At 44.9% G+C, this 21,720-nt stretch overlaps 1 protein-coding gene across 1 annotated transcript; it reads left to right on the top strand.

Annotated features, from left to right (window-relative positions):
* Positions 1-14,408: 14,408 nt before the first annotated feature.
* SYF2 (SYF2 pre-mRNA splicing factor) lies at positions 14,409-21,570 on the top strand. The gene is made up of 7 exons (XM_066638693.1): positions 14,409-14,467; positions 15,352-15,456; positions 16,539-16,664; positions 17,422-17,539; positions 17,665-17,755; positions 19,498-19,596; positions 20,981-21,570. Exons 1-7 carry the CDS (start codon positions 14,453-14,455, stop codon positions 21,144-21,146), a joined length of 720 nt encoding a protein of 239 aa, XP_066494790.1. The 5' UTR covers positions 14,409-14,452; the 3' UTR covers positions 21,147-21,570.
* The last annotated feature ends 150 nt before the right edge of the window (positions 21,571-21,720 follow it).

Here is a 21,720-nt window from a genome sequence, read left to right as displayed (position 1 = left end):
ATTCCCAGGAAGCCTTGCAGGTCTCTTGTTATATGGTGGGCTCCCTGGGGCATTTGGTGGGCTGCTGTGAGATACAGGAAGCTGGACTAGATGGGCCTATGGCCTGATCCAGTGGGGCTGTTCTTATGTTCTTAACTACAATTCCCAGGAAGCCTTGCAGGTCTCTTGTTATCTGGTGTGCTCCCTGGGGCATTTGGTGGGCCGCTGTGAGATACAGGAAGCTGGACTAGGTGGGCCTGTGGCCTGATCCAGTGGGGCTGTTCTTATGTTCTTATATTCTTATGACTCTTGCATGCAGAGTTCCCCATTTGTGCAGGGCTGGTTTCCTACATTCTGAAGGTCTTCTTCCTGCGAGTATTCTTCCTACAGGAGGAAGAAAATCTTAGTATTGAGCTCCTTTTTTTCTCTGCCTCTTTATCACTGGTCCCCACGATGGTACCAGATTTCTTTTCCTCTCCGTTTTTTACTGATCGACATTCTTTGCCTCACCAGCCCCAGCTTCAGAAACCGCAGGCATCCAAACTGGCAAGAGGACTTACGTGCGCTTTAAGAAGATTCTGGAAAATAAGCCATCAAAGTTTGTTCATCCATATTCCAAGCTGTCCAGACCTGTGCGAGCTCCACTTCTGAGCAGGGCGACTTAACCTATGCAATATTCAAGAACTGCTGGAGGGTGCTTATGGCTGGAAGGCGGGTTTGTTTTAAGGGGGGGAAAAAATCGTAGTTAGAAAGGCAGAACAGGAGATAAACCGAGATTTATTATTTTATTTTACTTTTGTGGTTGCAGACGTTGTTTATGACCTCAGCCTAATAACTCAGAAACCAAAATCCACATTGATCCGAGGGAAGCAATACATTATCCTTCCCTGAGTGCCTGGAGAGTTTGCTCCCCATTTCCTGTGACACGATGCCCCCACTTGGGTGGGGTGGGGGTTGCGAGTGACCATCCTTAGGACATGTAGGAGGCATGTGAGAATGACACCATATTTTGTCAAAGAACTTTAGGAGTTGGGAGTTAGTTCAGCAATCCATACAGGTGGGAGAAAATGGTGATAATGAAATAAAAAAAACTACACTGCTTTCTGCACTTCTCACTTTTGTAAAACAAAAAACATTTAAAAAATCCTGCAAAAAAAACAACACCCATTTTATTTAGTTTTTATTTATTATTTAATAGGGTTGCATGGGATGGCTGCATCCACTGACACCATGCCAACTGTATCACCTACCTAGTATACTTTTAAAGTGATTATAGTTTATTATAATAATAATAATAATGTAAATTTTGGATATAAACATATTACACCACTTTCTGTACTTCAAACTTTGGAAAACACCAAAACCTGCCCCCAAAAAAGAAAAGAAAACCATTTTCTCCCACCTCTAGCAATCAGTAATTGCTTATAATTCAGCAGAAAAGTCCAAGGCAAAAACAGCCCCAAAGACTCACAGTCCAATCCTGAGCTGCCCGGAGCTACGGGACCCGGAGGCTCCACAAAGGGCTCCCGCCGGATCCAGAGCCTCCCGTGCTACTGCGGGAGGCTCCTCGGGAGAAGGGGACATTTGTCCCCTTCCCCTGAGTAAGGGAAACAGTCCCGCAATGGGACTACTCACTTTAGTGGCGACCGTTTGGTTACCGCTAAAGTGAAGGCGCTCGTGTAGGGCGAGCAGCCCTGCCCGAGCGCCCTGGATCCTGCGGAGCTCAGCTCCACGGATCCACCTCTCCCCCGCCCCCGACACACCTCCCCCACACCCCAAGCCATGCCTCCCCCCTCCCTGGAACGCCTCCTCCACGACCCCGGACACGCCCCCATTTCCCGTTCCGCAGCCCGGTGGTCACAAACACCGCTGAGCCATGGAACATGGGCACCCGCCGCGTGCTGGCTCAGTGCCAGCCGGAGTTGAGCCAGCTCTAGCGGGAGCCCGGCAGTAAGCCCCGCAAACGTGCCTTACGGCATGTTTGCGACTGTGGTCCCCACTGCAGAGGTGCAGCAAAGACCACAGGACTGGGCTCTCAGGCAGCTATTGGGGCTGCCATTTACATTGACTCAACAGAGGATAGGCAAGGGCTACCCACCTCCAATTGCCTGTTCCTACTGGCTTGGAAAGAATTCAAGAATTCAAGAAGGAAGATGGGAACAGAGTGGAAGAGGAAGTGTGGAGGAAAGTAGAGTGGTGGGCAAGAACACTGCCTAATGCAGGCCTGGGTGAAGGAGTGCCTTCATTCATGAAGAGCTGGTATAGCAAACCGGAAGTCCTGCACTTCCACATCTGAAGAAAATGCATCAGGAGCAGTAGTTCACTAGGGGGTGCAGGGGGTGTGGCTTGCACTGTGTGACAGGCACAGGGGGGTGACCCGACTACTAGCCAAAATATTTAAAATCTTGGTATTCTCGAGTACTACCATCATGTTTCATATCATTCGATGTGTAATTTCATGCAGAATGCAATGGAACAAACTGTCTCAGAATATCTCTGTTCTATCAAAAGTTATAGCCAAAAAACCAGCAGGGGCAATGGTGTTCGGACTGGGATTTATTGGTGTTCACTAGTTCAAACCCTACCCCAGAGCATAAGAACTGGTGAGATACCACCATATAAGGTTTAATGTTGCAGTTGTTCAACTGTTATCTTGTCGACTCCTATATTGGTCAGATACTTAAGGGCCTTGGGGATTGCACCTAGTGCACCAATGGCAAGAGGGGTGGTGGTGATTTTCTATCCCCAATGGTGCTATATTTCAATTTCCAGGTCTTTGTATTCTGTGAACTTTTCCCATTGTTTCTCCTCGATTCAATGATCTCCTAGAACGACCACATCAATAAACATCACTTGTTTCTTCTCAACCACAGTTATATCAGGCGTGTTTTGTTCCAACCTTATATTTGTCTGGATCTTGATTAAGTTGATGATGTGATTTTTTTTAAAATAAGGGAAAACAAACCCACCCTCAAAGGCAGTAGTTCTCAAACTTTTAGCACCGCAACTCACTTTTTAGAATGACAATTTTTCAGGATCCACCAGAAGTGATGTCATTAACCTGGAAGTGCTGTCATGGCCAGAAGTGATATCATCAAACCGGAAAATTTTTAACACCCCCGTACAACAAAATCACATCAAATTAAATAAAAGTTTACAATGTTAAAAAATTATTTAAAATAAAGAACCCTTCTAACCCTCCAAGCAGTTGCTGATGTGTTTTAAAAAACTCCCCAAACTTCCCAAAGTCTGCAAACCTATCCACACTTAAGCCCCATTGGCTATCCCATATATACAGTAGCCTGTTAGAAGTACTGATCTGTAACATTTCCCCAAATGCAGTCACATATCAGGGTAGTATCAAGTCCTTTAAAAGTAAAATACACATTGAAATGAATGAGGACCCCCACCCCCCAAAAAAAAATAGACGTACTGCCCACCTAGTGGGTCCCAACCCACAGCTTGTGAAATGTTGCTCAGAGTAGTCTGAAGTGGCCTTGGGACTACCTTACCACTTCATTGTGAAGGACCCATTTAGGAATTGCTTGCCAGAAAAGCTTTTGGTTGCTCCTGTTGGTCTCTTTAATCCTAAACAATTTTGGGAAGAGAAAAGGGGGAAATGGCTAAGAAGAATAAGGACTGTGTCTTCTTTGGGTCGATGCCCTTTTAAATCCCACAGTCTTGGTATTTTTAATTTTTTTTTATTTTTTGGTTGGGTGTCCTGTTGGGTCGCAACAGTCATTGCTCAAAGCACCCAGACATATAATCGTTCAGCCAGGGAGCAGGAAGTACCTGAGTAATGTGCTTAACAGAAATTAACCTGGTTACTGCGGTACTCTGTTGAAAATGAGAGACTGCTGTGGGTCAAAATCAATTCCTTCACAGCCAAATGACTGCAGGGTCGGCTTTGGATTTCAGCTAAATGGCCACAGCCCCTTAAAACAATGATCCTAATTGCATTATATTAAAGCCCCTGATCAGATAGTTCAAATGATGGTAATATGCGGCGTTGGATGTAGATGACAAGGACAATGAGAGAAGACATCCCATTCCCAGCCATTCCATGGAGGTTTCCTCTTATGTAGGAAATGACCAGAAGTCTTTCGTTTAGAGTTCCTAAGCCCGGCAGTCTCACACAGAAACGGGGGGCAGGCCCAGGCCTTCCTAGCCCTACAAGTTCACGTCATCTTGCGCAGAGTCACTTGAGGCTGTTTCACACATGAAGTGTCAACTTGCATGTGTACATCAGCCATATCAGGCAGCAGTGGCATCGACAAAGGCCCCGGAACCCAGGGTGGTGATGTCGTGACTTCACAAGACGTCCTGATGATGTCATGATGTCACTTCTGGGTTCTCCCAGAAGAGAAGGCAATGGGCGCGTTTGCAATCTTGCCACTGTCTCATTCCTTTCTCTTTGGGGAATGGGGCAACGGTGAGATGGCAAACCAGCCAAAACATGAGGAGGAGGCTGTGACTGTTTCTCCCATCCCATCTCCATCTTGGATGGACTTCACATGGCACCCCTTCCAGCCTGATATCTAGGGCAGCCCCCTGTTCCCTGCTTGCTACACCACCACAAGCGGAATTTTCATATCAAATCAGTGAATTCAGACATCGTTTATTTCAACAGAAACGGAGGGTATTGTTTTGAAAAATATTTATAGGCCACTTTTTGGGCAACGAAAAAGCTCACAGAAGAATTTACACAGCAAAAGAAATGAAGGGATGGTTCCAGTGACGTCACTCGGGTCTGCGTCACACATGGGAGGCCAGCTTGTCACCCCCATGCAGTGGGCGGGGCAACATCCCTGGTGGTGGGTACAGTGATGTACCGTTGTCCTGTCCCTGCAGGTTTTTTGGCTATAACATTTGATAGAATAGAGATATTTCAACACTGCTTGTTTCATTGCATTCTGCATGAAATTACACATCGAATGATATATAACATGATCGTACTACTCAAAACAGCAAGATTTAAAACAATTTTACCATTAGTGGTGTCACCCCCCTGTGTATGTCACCTGGTGCAACCCACACCCCCTACACCCCAGTAGTGACAGCAGTGGAAGGTTTCATCTCCTAGAGGGGCTCACAGGCTGAAAACACAAAAGAGACACTGGAAGCAGCCACCAGAAAAGACAGTTTGTTAGGGTGAAAAGGGACTCTTGCTCTCCCCCTGCCAAAGATAAGAGGAGCACCACTTGAAAAAGTGCTCCTTTGCTCATTTCTCAATATGCACATTAATATGAACATTAGTTTCAGGAGATCTGAGCATGGATGTCCTTATGAAATGTCTAGTTTGGCTCTCACTCCACCCGAATTTGAGTGGAGAATCTTGTGCCTGATTTGATTCTCTAATGTTCTGCAGTTCTCTGACAGATTATCACTTTTCAGCAGTGTACAATGGTGTTGCGGTCAAGGGGGTGTGGAGAGGATGTGGGCACAGGACCGATCAGGGCAATTGGGCCCAATTGGTTCAATGTCTGGGGGGGGGGGGGCTGTACTAAGGCAGAGAATGTAGGGCCTGCCCACCCTTCCCTGACTCTGATTGGCCCAAAATCGGGGTACTCCAGAAGTAGCTGGCATTAAGGCGATGATGGAATCACGTCACCACCAACCTACTTCTAGGCTCCATGCTTCACACCAGACACCATCAGCCCTGAGCTCACTTCTTAGCATTCTAAGTGGGGGGGGGGGGCGTGCTGCAAAAAATGTTTGGGGCCCTGTAAAAAAAATTTCAAATTGGGTTCCGCAGGTCCTAAGGCCTGCCCTGCATGGGCCATGAACCTGGGTTCAGGAAAGGAGGTATAAAGGGATAGTCCCAGCTTGTGAAATGTTGGAAGGTCTGGAACTGCGAAGGAGCCCTGAACGCAGTTATCTGCTTCTCCATTTCTTTCTTTCTTTGTAAGCACAAGATTCTCAGCCACTGCTCAAAGATTCTTCCACCCTTCCCATGCTCCTTGCTGCTGATAAATTATTATGGTCTTTTAAAGGCATTCTTGAAACTTTGCTGAGAGCTACCCTTAAGTGGTAGGAGAAGGGAGAGGGTGCTTTGTTGTGTGGCTCTGCTGGTGAGTTAAAAACTCTTTTCCTCTTTAAAAGCCGGAACCATGCAGAGTTTCCTGCAGAAGAGGGGCAGAAGAGTCATTAACTGTGAATTTAAAATGAAGCAGATTTACAGTATATATCATAGAAATATAGAACATCAGGAGTGTTCAGGAGGGACGGAAAGGCCCATCCATGCACTCTCGCTTTCTCCCTGGGTGAAACCTGAGCGAGGAATACAAAGTAGGGAGCTGAACTCTGAAACTGATGAAATTAGGAGCTGATGCCACCTCTGGTGTGCCAACTCTGAGCTGCAGAAAAAAAAACACCCAAATCCTTACCGAGTTCCTTGCCAAATGCAGATACGCTGGACTTCTGGTGAGCCGGAGGACCCATATGTCCAGATTGGACAACACTGCATAAGGAACCCAGTTAGAGAAGGATGATGTACTTCTCACCTGAGTGAGAAGGAAGGAGATCACTGTGGATCTCCTGGCAGTGGGTTGGAGAGTAGTGACAGTGGAGGCAGACTCGGGGTGAAAGGCACTCTGGGTGAAGAGAAAATTGGGGTGGTAAGAGGGGAGGCCTGGCTCACCACCTGCCATTGCCTCGCCCTCAAAATAGCTATCCTGAGAGACTGGTTATTGCTTGGAAGGTGATGGGTGAAAGACATCTCAAGTCAACTAATGGTAGGGGTTTGACATCACCCACTGTAGGGCTGTCTTTCAAGCCCTGATCATTGCAGCATCTCTTGCTACAAGTCACCCAGCCACAAAACTTGCCTCCTAGGGGCAGGTTTCTCTGGCCAGAAGGCCATTCTCAAGACCAGCTGCCCCTTCAAAGCAGTGAACAGGTGTAGGGAAAAGGTGGGCTCTCAGCTCCTCTGAAGCTGAGAATTGATGAGAATCAGTGGTGTCACTAGGGTCTGCACCACCCAGTACAGGAGGTCAGTGCATCACCCCCCTGATGGAACTTCTCCCTTTGATAAACTAGAGATATTTCAATGTGGTTTGTTTCATTGCATTCTGCAAGACATTACACATCAAATGATATATAACATATAATGATATATAACATAATGGTATTATTTGAAAATTTGAAAATTTTGGCCAGTAATGGTGTCACCCCCCTGTGCACATCACCCAGTGTGGCCTGCACCCCCCTAGCAATGCCACTGATGGGAATAAAGGTTCACCTATGTTTACGCTACTTCTGTGGCAAAATGTTGCTCTTCCCTTTAAGATTTCAAGAGGAAGCTACAGGAGGAGCCTGCAAGGGGCAGACCCTCCAAGCACTGTACAGCAGGACCTCCAGGGAGCCCTGAGAGAGACCCTGGAGCTGATGTCTTTCAACATTCTCTCTTTAGTTCATTTCAATCATTTTCAATCAGTAGGTTAAGTAACTCGTTGACTGTCTTTTAGGTTAATTCATTTTGTTGGTTTATCAGTTGGTCACATGATTTGCTGAATCCTCACTGATTAATTGCTTTATGAGTGTGAATCGGCTAATTGATTTGTTTCTTTTTCCTCTTATTAATTGTGTTGTTGGGTTAATTGTATTGTTGATTAATTGACTTGATACTGTCAAATGGAGCTGAAATCAACCACACCGTCAGTTGTATCCTGAGGTTCCTTATAGAAGATTCATATTTGTTTCTTATTCATATTTTTCATATTCATATTTTCATATTATATTATTCATATTTGTTTTCCTACAGTTATCTTTGGGAGCAAGAAAACCAAGAACTTAATAGGTAAAGATCCACCTTTATCCACTCTATGATCATCTAAACAAGAATGGCACTATTTGTCTTGAGCAGGGGTGTCCAAATTTTTTGGCAGGAGGGCCACATCCTCTCTCTGACGCTGTGTCGGGGGCCAGGAAAAAAAGAATTAAGTTACATTTCAAATTTGAATAAATTTACATAAATTTATAGAAATGAATACATTAGAGATGGAACTTCTTTGAATTAATTAATTTTACTGAGCTTATTTATAATACACCCAAGAGCTATAATATCGACATGTAGAACCACATGAGAACTATGAATTGTTTGTCACACATTTCTTGCACAGTGAAAACATACAGACCAAGCCAGACCAAGCCAGAAACACAAGGAGACATAAGTTGTTCAGTGGGGGAGGTGTGTGTTAAAATAATGTCCAGGGGAAAGCAGAAAACACATGGAGATTATAAAAAGCCTTGCTCTTACTCGGCCCACAGCTCATGTCTCTTGGTCGCAACCTGCAGTCATGGGCCTGCACAGGCTCCAACAGTATCTGACCAGAGTCTCATTGGAGACTAGGGGCTTCCTGCAGGTTGGATTAGGGGTCCCTGAGGGTCACAAACGGCCCCCGGGCTGGGGTTTGCCCATACTTGGTCTTGAGTAGTGACTCTATTCCTCTCTTATGCGAGAAGCTTTAAAATAATATTTTCTACTTGAACCCAAGTTCTAAAAACACAAAGACAGGAAAAATTGTTTATTACTAAAATATACATATTCAAAATAAATGGGATGGTTTAGAGCAGGGGTGCCCAAACCCTGGCCCGGGGGCCACTTGTGGCCCTCAGGGACTCACAATCTGGCCCGCGGGGAGCCCCCAATCTCCAATGAGCATCTGGCCCTCCAGAGACTTGCTGGAGCCCATGCTGGCCTGATGCAACTGCTCTCAGTGTGAAGATGACTGTTTGACCTCTTGCATGAGCTGTGGGACTAGTGTTCCCTCCACGGCTTGCTGTTTCACGTCTGTGATGCAGCAGTGGCAGTGAAGGAAAGGCTAGCCTTGCTTTGTGCAAGGACTTTTATAGGCCTTGAGCTATTTCAAGACCTTCATTCATTCACATAAATTCCATCTCTAATATATTCATTTATGTAAATTTATTCAAATTTGAAATGTAAATTAATTCGGCCCCCAACACAGTGTCAGAGAGATGATGTGGCCCTCCTGCCAAAACGTTTTGGACACCCCTGGTTTAGAGACTCCAATCAGCAGTCCTGAAAAATCAGAAGAAGAGATTACATCACACACAAAAAAGATCACAAGAAAATCAAATTAGAAGTTTGCAGAGCTGACTTGCTCCTTTACTGGTTTACTCAGAAGTAAACCCTGCTGAATTCAACATGAATCACTTCCAAGTGAGTGTGCATGGGGCAGCCCTCTTACAGCATAAAATTAAATTACAGGAATTTTCAGTGAATAACATAACAAGAGATTGAGGCTCAGGACAATAATCCCTGACATAATCTTATTATTTATGGCAGACATGAAGGCGCAGAGGGTAAGCAATTGATTTCTTAAGCTGAAGAATAGTTGGCTTCATTATTGGAATTAAATAGTATGTATTAAATACATTAAATGCACTGTATTTAATAGCAATAATAAAGTTAACCATGCTAGATAGAAACTGCTTATAGATTTGAACCTACATTCTCAGGGTCTTATCAGATATGTTTGTATGATTCTATAACAATGGACTTCAATTTAGTCCAAAAAAGCTTTGAGCAAACACCATGAAAGACAAGAATCATTCACCTGGCAAATTTTTCCCCAATCCTATGCATACTTCTCTGGGAATAAATATCATTTGAACTGAGTGGGATTTATTTCTGCATAAACATGCATTGGATTAGAAAAAAAATCTATGGTTTTTTTTTCCCCTTTGGGGATGGGTCTAGGTCAGTGTTTCTCAAACTGTGGATCAGGATCCACTAACAGCCCAATCCTATCCCCACTTACCTGGGAGTAAGCCCCATTGACTCTAATGGGACTGTACTTCTGAGTAGGCAGGCACAGGATTGGGCTATGAGCCAATTTCAGATGGGTCGTGTAGCACCTAGCTCAGCTGTCATTGAAAATACAGAGCTGAAATTACACGGTAAAGAGCTGCTGGGCAGAATGGGGGATCAGAATGGGGGGGCAGGTAGACCTGTTGGGGGAAGGCAGTGAAGGGGTTGAATGGGGTGCAGACAGTTGGAATGGGAAGGAGATGGGGTGGGCAGATTGAGCCCAAGAGGGAGAAGGAATCAATGGTGGTGCACACCGAATCCTGGGCCCCTTCCTAGGCCTGATCTGCTGCACAAATCAATGTGGATTTGCGCCAGCAATAGCACTAGTGAAGGTTCAAGTTGACTCATTGTGGGTACTGGGGCTTACCCCAAGGAGACCTTCAGCAGCCAAAAATCTCCTGTGGGATGTAGCATAGACCACTACATGGGGATTTAGGTAGGATTGGGCTGTTTGGCTGCAATCGTATACACATTTTCCTGGGAATAAGCCCCATTGAACATAATAGATCTTACTTCTGAGTAAACATATATAGGTTTGCACTGTTAGGGTGGAAACATACATACATAGGTTAGCACTGTCAGGGACTCTGTGCTCTGAGGTGCATTTGCTTAGAACAGGGGTGCCCAAACCCCGGCCCTGGGGCCACATGCGGCCCTCAGGAAGCCTCTAGTCAATGAGCCTCTGGCCCTCCAGAGATATGTTGGAGCCCGCACTGGCCCGACGCAACTGCTCTCACCGTGAGGGCGACTGTTTGACCTCTCGCGTGAGCTGCGGGATGAGGGCTCCCTCCACTTCTTGCTGTTTCACGTCTGTGATGCAGTAGCAGCAGCAAAGGAAAGGCCAGCCTTGCTTTGTGCAAGGCCTTTTATAGGCCTTGAGCTATTGCAAGACCTTCATTCATTCATATAAGTTCGTCTTTAATATATTCATTTATGTAAACTTATGTAAATTTATTCAAATTTTAAATGTAAATTAACTCTTTTTTTCCCCGGCCCCCGACATAGTGTCAGAGAGATGATGTGGCCCTTCTGCCGAAAACTTTGGACACCCCTAATCTAGAGGAATGGAGGATCCTATGAATTTCTCTCATCCCATTTGGAAAAAAAAAATGAGAGCTGATGTGGCCCTCCTGCCAAAAACTTTGGACACCCCTGGCTTAGAATAAAAGTTGGTTTGTGGGGGGGAGGGAAGCTAGGGGTGCCAAATCAGGGGTATGCCCAAATCTGAGATTCAGAAGGTTAGTTCTGGTAATGCCACACAGTTGAGTACTACTGAAGGGCTTCAAAAAATCTGGTGCCTGGTGGAGTCCACCAAGCACAGGGATGGGAAAAAAGGATTTTTTTTTTAAGGGTAGTTGTAATTTTTTTTAAGACAAATTTTTCTGGTGGGGAAAAATCACAGTGTTTTGATTTTTGAACGATGAGTGAAATACTTTTAAAAGCGTTAAAGAATTGTGTCCGACCTCTGTGTGTTCCAGTATTTCTTTAGATTGTGAGCTTCTTAGGACAGGGAACCGTCTCATTCCTTTCTTTTGTAAATTGCTTTGAGAAGTCCTTGTTGAAAATATATAAAATAAACAACAGTAAAATGAATAATAGCCTTGCAGTCAATTCTTCTGTTGCAAAACTCCTGCTGCTACATCAGCCATTTTCAACCACTATGCCGTGGCACACTGGTGTGCTACAAATGGTCCCCAGATGTGCCGCAGGAATTTGGGAGAGGGTCATTTATCAATAGGACCATTGGGGGATGTGAGCTCCCATTGACAGCACAGTGTGCCATGTCAATTGTCAAAAGGCTGATGGTGTACCTTGACCAGTTTACTGCCTTGCCAGTGTGCCGCGAGATGAAAAAGATTGAAAATCACTGTGCTACATCATTCCATCCTGTCTCCTCCTGGAGAAGGCAGGAATGCGTGATACGGAATGCTGCTTGATGTTGTCTCAGGTCTGTTACCTCTACAGTAGAAAACAAAAAACAAACCCCTTACCATGGTCATTGCACAATGTTGTCAAACCCAGAAGTTTGGACTTTCTGTTTCATTTACAGGGGAAATGTAAACATGTTGTCTCTTTAAATGAAACAGGAAGTCCTGCACTTCCTGTAAGGAAAGGATGGCGGCAGACTTAGTGAAAGGCACCCTGAATTCACCACCCCCTCAGATTCCTTGCAATCTGTCACTGATGCAACCTGCATCAGGTGGCCTCATGGATGGGGCAGCAGTGAGCAACAGAGGTGGTCCTCCAACATAAGGTTGCTAGCCCTCCAGGATTTTCCTGGAGGCTCCAGGAAGCAGCATCAATCTGCAGGTGACTGCTGAAAGTAATCTTGACAATTTTAACAGGGCCTTCAAGAATTTCCAATGTTACGTCCTGTTGGAAAAGAAAATTTCCAGGAATAGCTTTAGCCAGAGTTGGGAACCCTAAACTTAATTCACAGGCCCTTCATTGCCTCTCTGGCTGGAAACCTGAGATCTGGCAATCGGAAGAAAGCACTGCTCTGTTCAAAAACTTGCATGTAACTTCTAGGAAAAGTTTTATTCCTTTCAGGGGACAAACACTCTGCAAATGCTCAGAGACACTGTGCCCTTTGTACTAGAAGTTCTGAAAAGTAGTGGTGGCAAAGCCACAAGATGGTAAAATTATACTGGGTACAGTATGTTACCACTGAAGGGTGAATACTTAGAGCTCTGCTGCCATCACATGTTCAGATGTAAGAATAGCCAAATGATGGATTTGAATGGATAATACATTTTAAGAGAAACAAGGTTTTTCTGGGTAGATTTAAAAGGTAAGATTGCTTTCTGAAAATCACGCCAGCATCCTCATGATTCGCTCAGGAAAAGAGGTTCAGGCAACCAGACCAACAAGTCTGAGGTTAAAGGGCTCAAACCTTACATAATCTGAACTTGAAGGGCTCCTTCTAGGTGAGCAGTATGCTACTCACACAACTGGAATCACCATCATCATTATTTTTATGATTATTAATCTATTTTTGCACAGTCATGTTGTTTTTTACTGGACTGTGTATATATCTACCTATGGAGTCCTTCCCAAGGACCTAGGATAAGTAGTTATTTCTAGTTTTTATGTTGTTGTCTTACAAATATCACTGTAGTGTATGTGCTGTTCCTAGTAAGCCGGTCTTTTGTAACTGACTGATGGTGATCGTGCTCATCTCGATGGTGTTCCAAGTGCTTTTCCAGGTATTTCAGATAACACCCAAGGCTGCTATGACAATTAATATTACTCTTGCTTTCTTGTGCCACATGGATGGAACAGAATGTTCCACGAGAAAGAGGGCAGTTAGAGCAGATTTTTGTTTTTAAAAACACCAAATGTCTGAATCTGCAGGAAAACAAATATTTTAATATCTCAAACGTACATCAGGTTTTGGAGCAGAGGTTTGCCACTGTAGTTTCAAAGCCTGCCTCACTTCCCAAATGAAAGTGACCTTGCTCCATCTCAGTTTCAGTTCCTCCAACTTTAGAATGGAAAAGATCACAACCTTCTTGAAAAAACTGCTTTGATGAGAGATAAAGCTTCTCTCTTATCTTCTTATTCTGCCACCACTGAGGCTCAGGCAACCCCACTTCAGAGAGAAAAAGATGCCATGATTTTCACAGCTCCCTGGAGTGTAGAACAAAGTCCCTGCAGGTTCACTAAAACTGAGTGTTGGGAGAGTTAAAGCAGACAAAAGAAAATATTCCTTTACCTAGCACGAAATTGATCTGTGAAACTCCTTCACATTGGATAATTGGACAGATGTATGGAGGAAAAGTCCATCACAGGTTACAAGTCACAGTGGGTATAGACAACTTCCTGGTTTTAGAAGCAGCCTACCTTAGAATGCTAGGTACAGGGGAGCGGCACCAGGATGCAGGGCTCTTGTTATCTTGTGTGCACTCTGAGGCACGTGGTGGGCCACTGTGAGACACAGGAAGCTGGACTAGAAGGGCCCCTTTGAGCTGATCCAGCAGGGCTCTCCTTATGTCCTACCTGCCACTGTTATGGCCAATGAGTCAATTTGACTGTGTGATTAGTCTGTGGAACCCCTTGCCACAGGATGCAGGGATGGCACCCAGCCTGGATGCCTTTTATGTTCTTAAGTAGAAAATCAGCACATGAAGATTCCAGGCTGCGGCAAGAAGGCCATGACTGTCACAGCTCTGTGGAGCACATAAACCAATGAGACGCCTCAATGCAAGTGGAAAGCTAGCACCTCAAGGAGGGCTGTTCCGGGCACTGCTGGTGCCAGCTTTCTGCCTGCGGGGAGGAGGAACAGGAACAAGGCTGGCTGGCTGGCCGCTCACCAGGCCAGGAGCCAGCATGTGGCAGGGAGGCCAAGCCCTGCCAGGCCCTCCCCTGGGCAGAGAGGCTCAGCCAAGCCAACCCCAGCCAGAGGGGACTGCTTCCCCCTCCTCTGGGGGGGGGCCGCCACCACAGGCTACGTCATTTCCGCTCCGTGAAAGAAGGGCCGCTTTCTAGACCGGAAGTCTAGTCTCTGCGACGCTCTAGCCGCGGAAATCTATGGTCGCCTGTATGGTCTTAGGCCCATTGTCCCGCCCTCGCTCCCACCCACTTCCGGAGCTGACGTCACTAGCCGGGCGGGACCGAGGAAGACTCGTCGGCGCAGAGAAGATGGCGGCGGCTGTGGTGGGTGCTCGCTCGGAGTGGGGGGGCGCAGAGGCGGTGCCTGTCAGCCTTCGTGGGCAGGGCATGGGGTGGTCGCTCCCCCCCAGGCCGTCCCTCCTCCGGCCGAGTGGGCCCGGCTGGCTGCGGCGCCTTCAGGCAGGTCTCCTACCCAGTCCTCCCTCGAAGTGCTGCTGGGGGCCTGGAGCCTCCTCCGCAGAGGGGGAGGGAGGCTCTGCCCCGCCGACACCGCACCAGGACGAAGGGACAGGTGCCTGTGGAACTCCTTGCCACAGGATGTGGGGATAAGAGTTAACAGAGGGATGCTCTTTCTCCTGTGGACCAGGGGACAGCCACTCTGTCTGTGGAACTCATTGCCACAGGATGTGGGCATAGATAGAGTGGATAGAGGGATGCTCTTTTGCCTCCCACACATACCAGAACACCAGGGGACAGCCACTGAAATGGAGTGTCTGTGGAACTCCTTGCCACCTGATGTGGGCATGCTTTAAAATGGCAATTTGTCTGTGGAACCCCTTGCCATAAGATGATTTTCTAAAGTCACCTTGACCTTTTTTCTTGGTTCCCCAACCCTCATTTTAAAAAATATTTTAGTGCAACAAAAAACACTTTTAGGAGCACGTGTGTATATGTAGTTTTTCTTTTAACCTTTTCATATTTTGAACACTGTTCAGCAATTCATATCTAAGAAAAATGCAAAATATCAGAACAATTCATTGGGTAAAAAGTAAAAGTATTTGCAAAAACTTCATGTCCCATATGTGGATGTGCCTGCAAAATGTGTATGTTGAAAAGCTTAGATTTCTCAGTATCATGTGATCCTCTTCTTACATGGTGGTTTTAAGTGCTCAGTTTTTCACTTCTGATGTGTGTGTATGATGTTTTAGGTTCCTGGCATCTCAGAAGATCCTGTTCCCGCTTCAGAAGAAGAGGTGAAGGCACAAAAGAGGGAGGAGCGGCTTAGAAAATTCAGAGAGCTTCATTTGAAAAGGGTAAGAGTCCTAGTTGTTTTCAGCACTGGCTCATGTCTCCTAACTAGCTGGAATGTGCTTGAGGCAGTAACCAGTTGAAGGTTTGTCTGAAGCCACCCTCTATTGAGTCAGGCTATGACAGTAGTTACCAAATTGTGAGCTGTGGCTCCCCAGGGAGCTGCAGAAACCAGCCAGGGAATCCTTGCAAAAACCAGCCACCCTATAGAATGTATAAAATTGTAGTCCTAATGTGAAGTCATGCCCAATGGTCCAGTAGGTCAAGGGAGCTGCCAGTCAAAAAAGTTTGGGAACCACTAACCTATGGTTTCCTTGGGCTCCCTATTTGTGATGGCTCTGGCTCTCCAGGGTTTCAGGCTTGGGTCTTTTCCACCTGGGACTTTTTTTCACAAAGCAGAACTGCAGTCCTTCTGCAGTTCATGTCTAGCAGTGTTACCCAGTGAGATCTTTCTGCAGCCCCTCTGAGACAAAAGCACATTACTTGCCCTTAAAAACTTCAAATGCAGGTCTCGTACCACATCTCTCACAGTCTGATATTTGGTAGATTTTTAGTGGTGTCCCCAGGCAGTTCCACCCACTGGAAACTAGAGCAGTGGGATTTGAAGGAAAAATGACTTTCAGTATTGGAGCTCTAGTTGCTCCTGCAAACAAGGTGGGATACCAAGTTACAATTATGCACATTCATTATGCAAGAATGCTAATAATCTTATTCCAAATTGTGTTCACTTATGTAAATATCAGTTTATTTCCAAACATTTGAGGCCTACTGGCAATAAACCAAGCATAGAACCTATGCATAGAACCATTTTGGCAAATCCTCATTATGTAGCATGATGCAGAGGGAATACATTAGCAGAAACTCAACACAGGATAGGAGGGTGGGTTATGAACATGTTCACACATGCACATTTTTCTGCATCTGTTGGTCATTAGGAGATGAGCGGTTCCCTCTGAAGTGATGAAGTTCAGTACAGCTCTTCTTTCTCCCACCCACCACCCTTTCAATTTAAGTTGTCTGGATTTGTTCATTGCTAAGAAAGTGGATGATTAAAAACAAGATCATTCTGTTTTGGTTATTTTTTAAGAATGAAGCTCGCAAATTAAATCACCAGGAAGTTGTGGAGGAAGATAAAAGGCTGAAGCTGCCAGCAAACTGGGAAGCAAAAAAGAGTCGTTTAGAATGGGAGCTGAAAGTGGAGGAAAAGAAAAAGGTAAATTACATGCAGGCAGTAAGTCCCTGTCTCTTCTCCAGGCCAGTCAGAATAATGCATTTCCAGTCTCAAAGTTCTGCCCTGTAAAGTGGGGCTGCAACACACACAGTCCCACTGCCAGAAACCCAGAAACATTTATTTCTTGCAAGTCTGATCCTGCCTATCTACATTTGAAAGTAAGTCTTTACTCCGTGGGATGTACATTAAAATATTTCAGTGTGTTCCAAACATGTCGCATACACAACCTGGTAAGTAGAGGTGTTTGTTTCTGGGGAGTAAGATCGCTTTACAGCCCAAGTTTTGCTGAACACATTGAGCTTACTTCTGAGTAAAATAAGTAACAGCATTTTCAAACACTTCTACTAGTAAGGTACATCAAAATTGCTCACATTTTGCCAATAGGACTGTGACTTGCCTAAGGCCAGGAGAAATCGTGACAACGTCTAAGATTTTGGGGATAAGATTTCACAGAAGAACAACTTGTGACATGCCTGGTTGTGTGTTTTAAAACCAGCCTGTATGGTGTAACATCAAACACGTAGCATTCGTTATCAAAACATGTAATGTTTGGCTTTCTCTTTTAGCCGGCATCTTTTGAGATGTTGGAAGAGGAAAGGTCTGAACCAGCAAAAGGAACCCTTCATAGGATTGTTGCCTTTGTGTCACCTCATACGTTTTGTATGTGAAAGATGCAGCTTGATAAAGATTGAGAATTTCTGTGTTAAAAAATGGTAAAAACTGTTTTACAATATCCCAGGAGTGTGCTGCAAAAGGAGAAGATTATGAAAGAGTGAAGCTGTTGGAAATCAGCGCAGAAGATGCTGAGCGATTTGAGAGAAAGAAAAAGAAGAGAAATCCTGATCTTGGCTTTTCAGGTCAGAACAAAGAGTTTGCCCAAGAGTTTCTAAGCTCTTGGAACATGAATAAAATGAAAGCATTTATGAACAAGGGCCTGTATGTGAAAGATTTCTGTCCCATGGTGGTTTACTGTGTTCCACAGATTATGCAGCTGCTCAGTTGCGCCAGTACCAGAGGTTGACCAAGCAGATCAGACCTGACCATGAGAAGTATGAAAAGCTAAAGGAGGAGAGGTAGGACTGACTTCACTTTTGACTGGTCTCCAGCATCTTCATTGGTGTAACTATGTTCTGGTTCACCCAGCAGCCTGGCAACCGGCTTCCATGTATTCAAAAATGTTCAGATGATTGGTGGAGCAGCTGTCAGAATTGACAGTAATAGCAGCCAATAGAGAGCTCCATTCCAGCTCAGTCACTTCAGGAGTAGGGAGCCATGCAATCCCTTTTTATTTAAAACTGAGATGCTGCCATTCACTCCTCATCGTCAAGTGCCTGGCTTCCTCTCTGCTGTTAGTCTGGCAGCATCTGGCTTCTTGCTGGGCAGCAGTGCTAAGAAGGGTGGAGGGGGGGCTCCCTCTGGGTGCCTCTAGCTGTCTGATGGTTACCATTGAAGTCATCTGGCAGCTCTTGAACTCATAGAGCCTGACTCGTGTATGGCAATGGGGAATCGTTTTCTGTTAATGGTGGGAGCTCACCACCATTCACCACTGTCAATGGGAGCTTCTTTGCTCACTGGATGGATTTGTTGCTGCCCACGAATGCTCAGATTTCTCTTAATTGGCTGTCTCAACACTTTAGGGACAACCACAGTTAGAAGGTCACTGTAGAGCCTGGATGTGTGGCCAAAGAATAACTTTGGATGTTTGGGGTTTTTCTTTCCCTCAAACAAGTTGAAGCTGGGAGAGATCTACAGTTTAGACCAGGGGTGTCCAAAGTTTTTGGCAGCAGGGCCACATCATCTCTCTGACACTGTGTCGGGGGCCAGGGGAAAAAAAGAATAAATTTACATTTAAAATTTGAGTAAATTTACATCAGTTTACATAAATGAATATATTAAAGATGAACTTATATGAATGAATGAAGATCTTGCTATAGCTCAAGGCCTATAAAAGGCCTTGCACAAAGCAAGGCTGGCCTTTTCTTTGCTGCCACTGCTGCATCACAGACGTGAAACAGCAAGCAGTGGAGGAAGCCCTCGTCCCACAGCTCATTCGAGAGGTCAAACACTTGTCCTCACGCTGAGAGCGGTTGTGTCAGGCCAGTGCAGGCTCCAACAAATCTCTGGAGGGCCAGAGGCTCATTGGAGACTGGGGGCTCCCTGAGGGCCACATTGAGAGGCCTTGAGGGCCACAAGTGGCCCCAGGGCCTGGGTTTGGGCACCCCTGGTTTAGACTGATGTTGCAACCCTTAATACTTACAAGGGGTAATTCCCCTTTTGGTAGGAATTTGGTAGGACTGACTTTGAGTAAACACATGAAGGATTGCAATGTGAGCCTACAAAATGTGGAGGATCTTGGGTTACTACTTGAATTTATTTTCCATTTAAGAATTCATTTTCTCTTTGCATTTCTTAGTGTGCTCCTTTTTTATAGCCCTCTTAAGTATGCACATTCAGTGTTTACTGTGCCTTTTGGAGAAGGCAATGGAGAAGGCAAATATGGATTTTACAATTTTAAAAAAGCTTCTCCATTAACTAATTGGGGCAAACAACAGTTTGTTAAAGATGAACTACAAAACTCTAATGTGTTATAGAGATAATTGATATAGTGATGTGATTTGCAATGGAACATCTTTTGTTAACTCTTTACATTCTCAATTGAATCGGTAGTTCTGACTCCTTGGGTCAGTGGCAGACCCTCTTACCCCTGTTTTCAGGGTAGAGAGATGTTGAACATAAGTCCAGATGAAATTTATTTCAACCAAAGCATCCCTAACAATATTGGTGTCGCTGATTTATTTTCCCCTTTTTCATTCAGTGGTGAAGAGTTTTATCCAACTTCAAACAGCCTTATCCATGGAACTCATGTACCCTCTCATGAAGGGGTTGATAGAATGGTTTCAGATCTTGAGAAACAGTAAGTAAAATTCTTAACCTTTAACATGGTTCTAATGATGGTGTTTCAGCTCCTCAGAAGAATGTCACAAGCGTGTTCTCCTGCACAAGTGCTACTCTCCCCCACTCCACCCCTGCAGACATTGAGATCTGCCAACAGAACCCTGGTCTAGGTGCCACCAAACGCTTCTGGTTGGCTAATGTTGACTTGGAGCAGAGCTGGCATGGTAGAATGCCTTTCCTTGGGAGTTCCCTTTGTGTTCTCCTCCTGTCATTTTTTAATAGCAGGTGAAAGCATTTTTCTTACATAAGTGCCAGGCGCTTACACTAGTTCTTGCTGTTAGCATGGATTTTGACAGGTAGGTTTGAAGATTTCAACTTTTCATTATAGTATATTACAGGACTGCACTTAAGAACCTTATAGCTTTAAAAAAAAAAAGGCTATAAAAAGCGCCCCTGGTACTGCCTCTCTTTGCAAGTGCTTTGCAAAAGGCAGTTTTTTTCTTCATTTCACGTTGGAATAGGAAGCAAACAGGAAAAACTTGCTACTAGAGAAGGTGAACGTGAGAATGCTAACAGGAAGTGGATAGCAGAGGATTTCCTGTTAGCATTCTCAGAATTGGCTCCTGTAGTGTTCTCTAGCAGTATGAGTCTTGGTTCTTGCTATTTGCTACCTGTCCAAAGTGAACTAAAGATAAAGCTCCCGCTTACAAAGAGAGGTGAATCATGATCGTACTGGAGAGGGGTTTGCGTAGGGTTTGCTGCCATCCATGGTTTTAGGTATCTGGGGTGGCAGCAGGAATCTATCCCTGCTGATATCAGGGAACACTTATATAAATGTTGTAAGTAAGTTTTTGTCCAAGAGCTGATGTTCTGTAGCCCCTTGACAGAATTAGACTGGTGGTAGGGAGGGGGGGAAAGCATGTTGCTGCCTTTTGTCTGGATTCTGTTAACAGAATGAGGGCGCAATCCTAACCAGCTTTCCAGCACTGACTTAGATGCAGTGCAGCTCCCGAGGCAAGGTAACAAACATGTCCTTACCTTGAGGAGGCCCCCTTGACTGCCTCCCCACTGCAGGATGCAGTGCATTCCACATTGGCACAGCTGTGTCAGTGCTGGAAAGTTGGTTAGGATTGCGCCCTTAGACTGGTGGTAGGAAGGGGGGAAAGCATGCTGCTGCATTTGTCCGGGTTCTCTGTCTCATTTTCCTTCTACCCCTTTTGTTCTGCAAGGCTAACATACATTGAGCCAGTCTGTCTGCCAAAGGAGATGCTTTCTCTCCTGGGCATCAATAACAGAAATATTCATGTCTCTCTCTCTCTCTCTCTCTGACATTGAAATAAAATAAGCAATTACAGGAAAATAGATTTAAATGTCAAGTCTCAGTGCATCAATTCCTCTTCCAGAATCCAAAAACGTGACAAGTACAGCCGGAGACGTCCTTACAATGATGACGCAGATATTGACTATATCAACGAGAGGAATGCCAAGTTCAATAAAAAGGCTGAAAGATTCTATGGAAAGTACACTGCAGAGATTAAGCAGAACTTGGAAAGAGGAACGGCCGTCTAGGCTGAAAGGTTCCAGGGGCTGACAGCACGAAGGAACATCAAATATAAAACTTCTGTCTTGCAAAAGGACATTAAACTGTAAAACAGACTTAAGTGCAAAGATGGAGGTTGTGTGAGGTTCTCAGTAATGCCCTTGTCAATAATGTCTTTTTTCTGTTCATTTGAATACCAGTTGCCATGTACATAAATATTTGTGTAGCCAAGGAAAGCAACAAGTTTGAATGTTGGCTGCAGATCCACAAGAGATTTGGCCTTTGCAGTTCTTTCCTTGGGGATAAATATCTTAAATCACAATGTCAGGTGAAGCCAGCTTGTCTAGAAGATTCAGATTTTTTAATCTAAGGTTGCTGTGGAGAAACAGTCAGTGCCTTTTGTATAAGGTAAAAGGATGTATTTATATTAAAACTCTGGTGTAAGATACCGCTTATTGTTATTTGATTTAAATTATTGATCTGTTTACCTAAAAGTTGTTCTAAAGGACTCTTATGAAGATGTTGTTGAAGTAGTATCCCAGGCATTGTTCTAGCAGCTTTTTAATAAGAACGTTTCTTTGTAGCATGGCAAATCGATAAGTG

This window comes from Tiliqua scincoides, chromosome 10, assembly GCF_035046505.1.
Source record: "Tiliqua scincoides isolate rTilSci1 chromosome 10, rTilSci1.hap2, whole genome shotgun sequence".
NCBI classification, from domain to species: Eukaryota; Metazoa; Chordata; class Lepidosauria; order Squamata; family Scincidae; genus Tiliqua; species Tiliqua scincoides.
The sequence above is the reverse complement of the archived record's forward strand: the minus strand, read 5'-3'. Positions and strand labels throughout refer to the sequence as shown.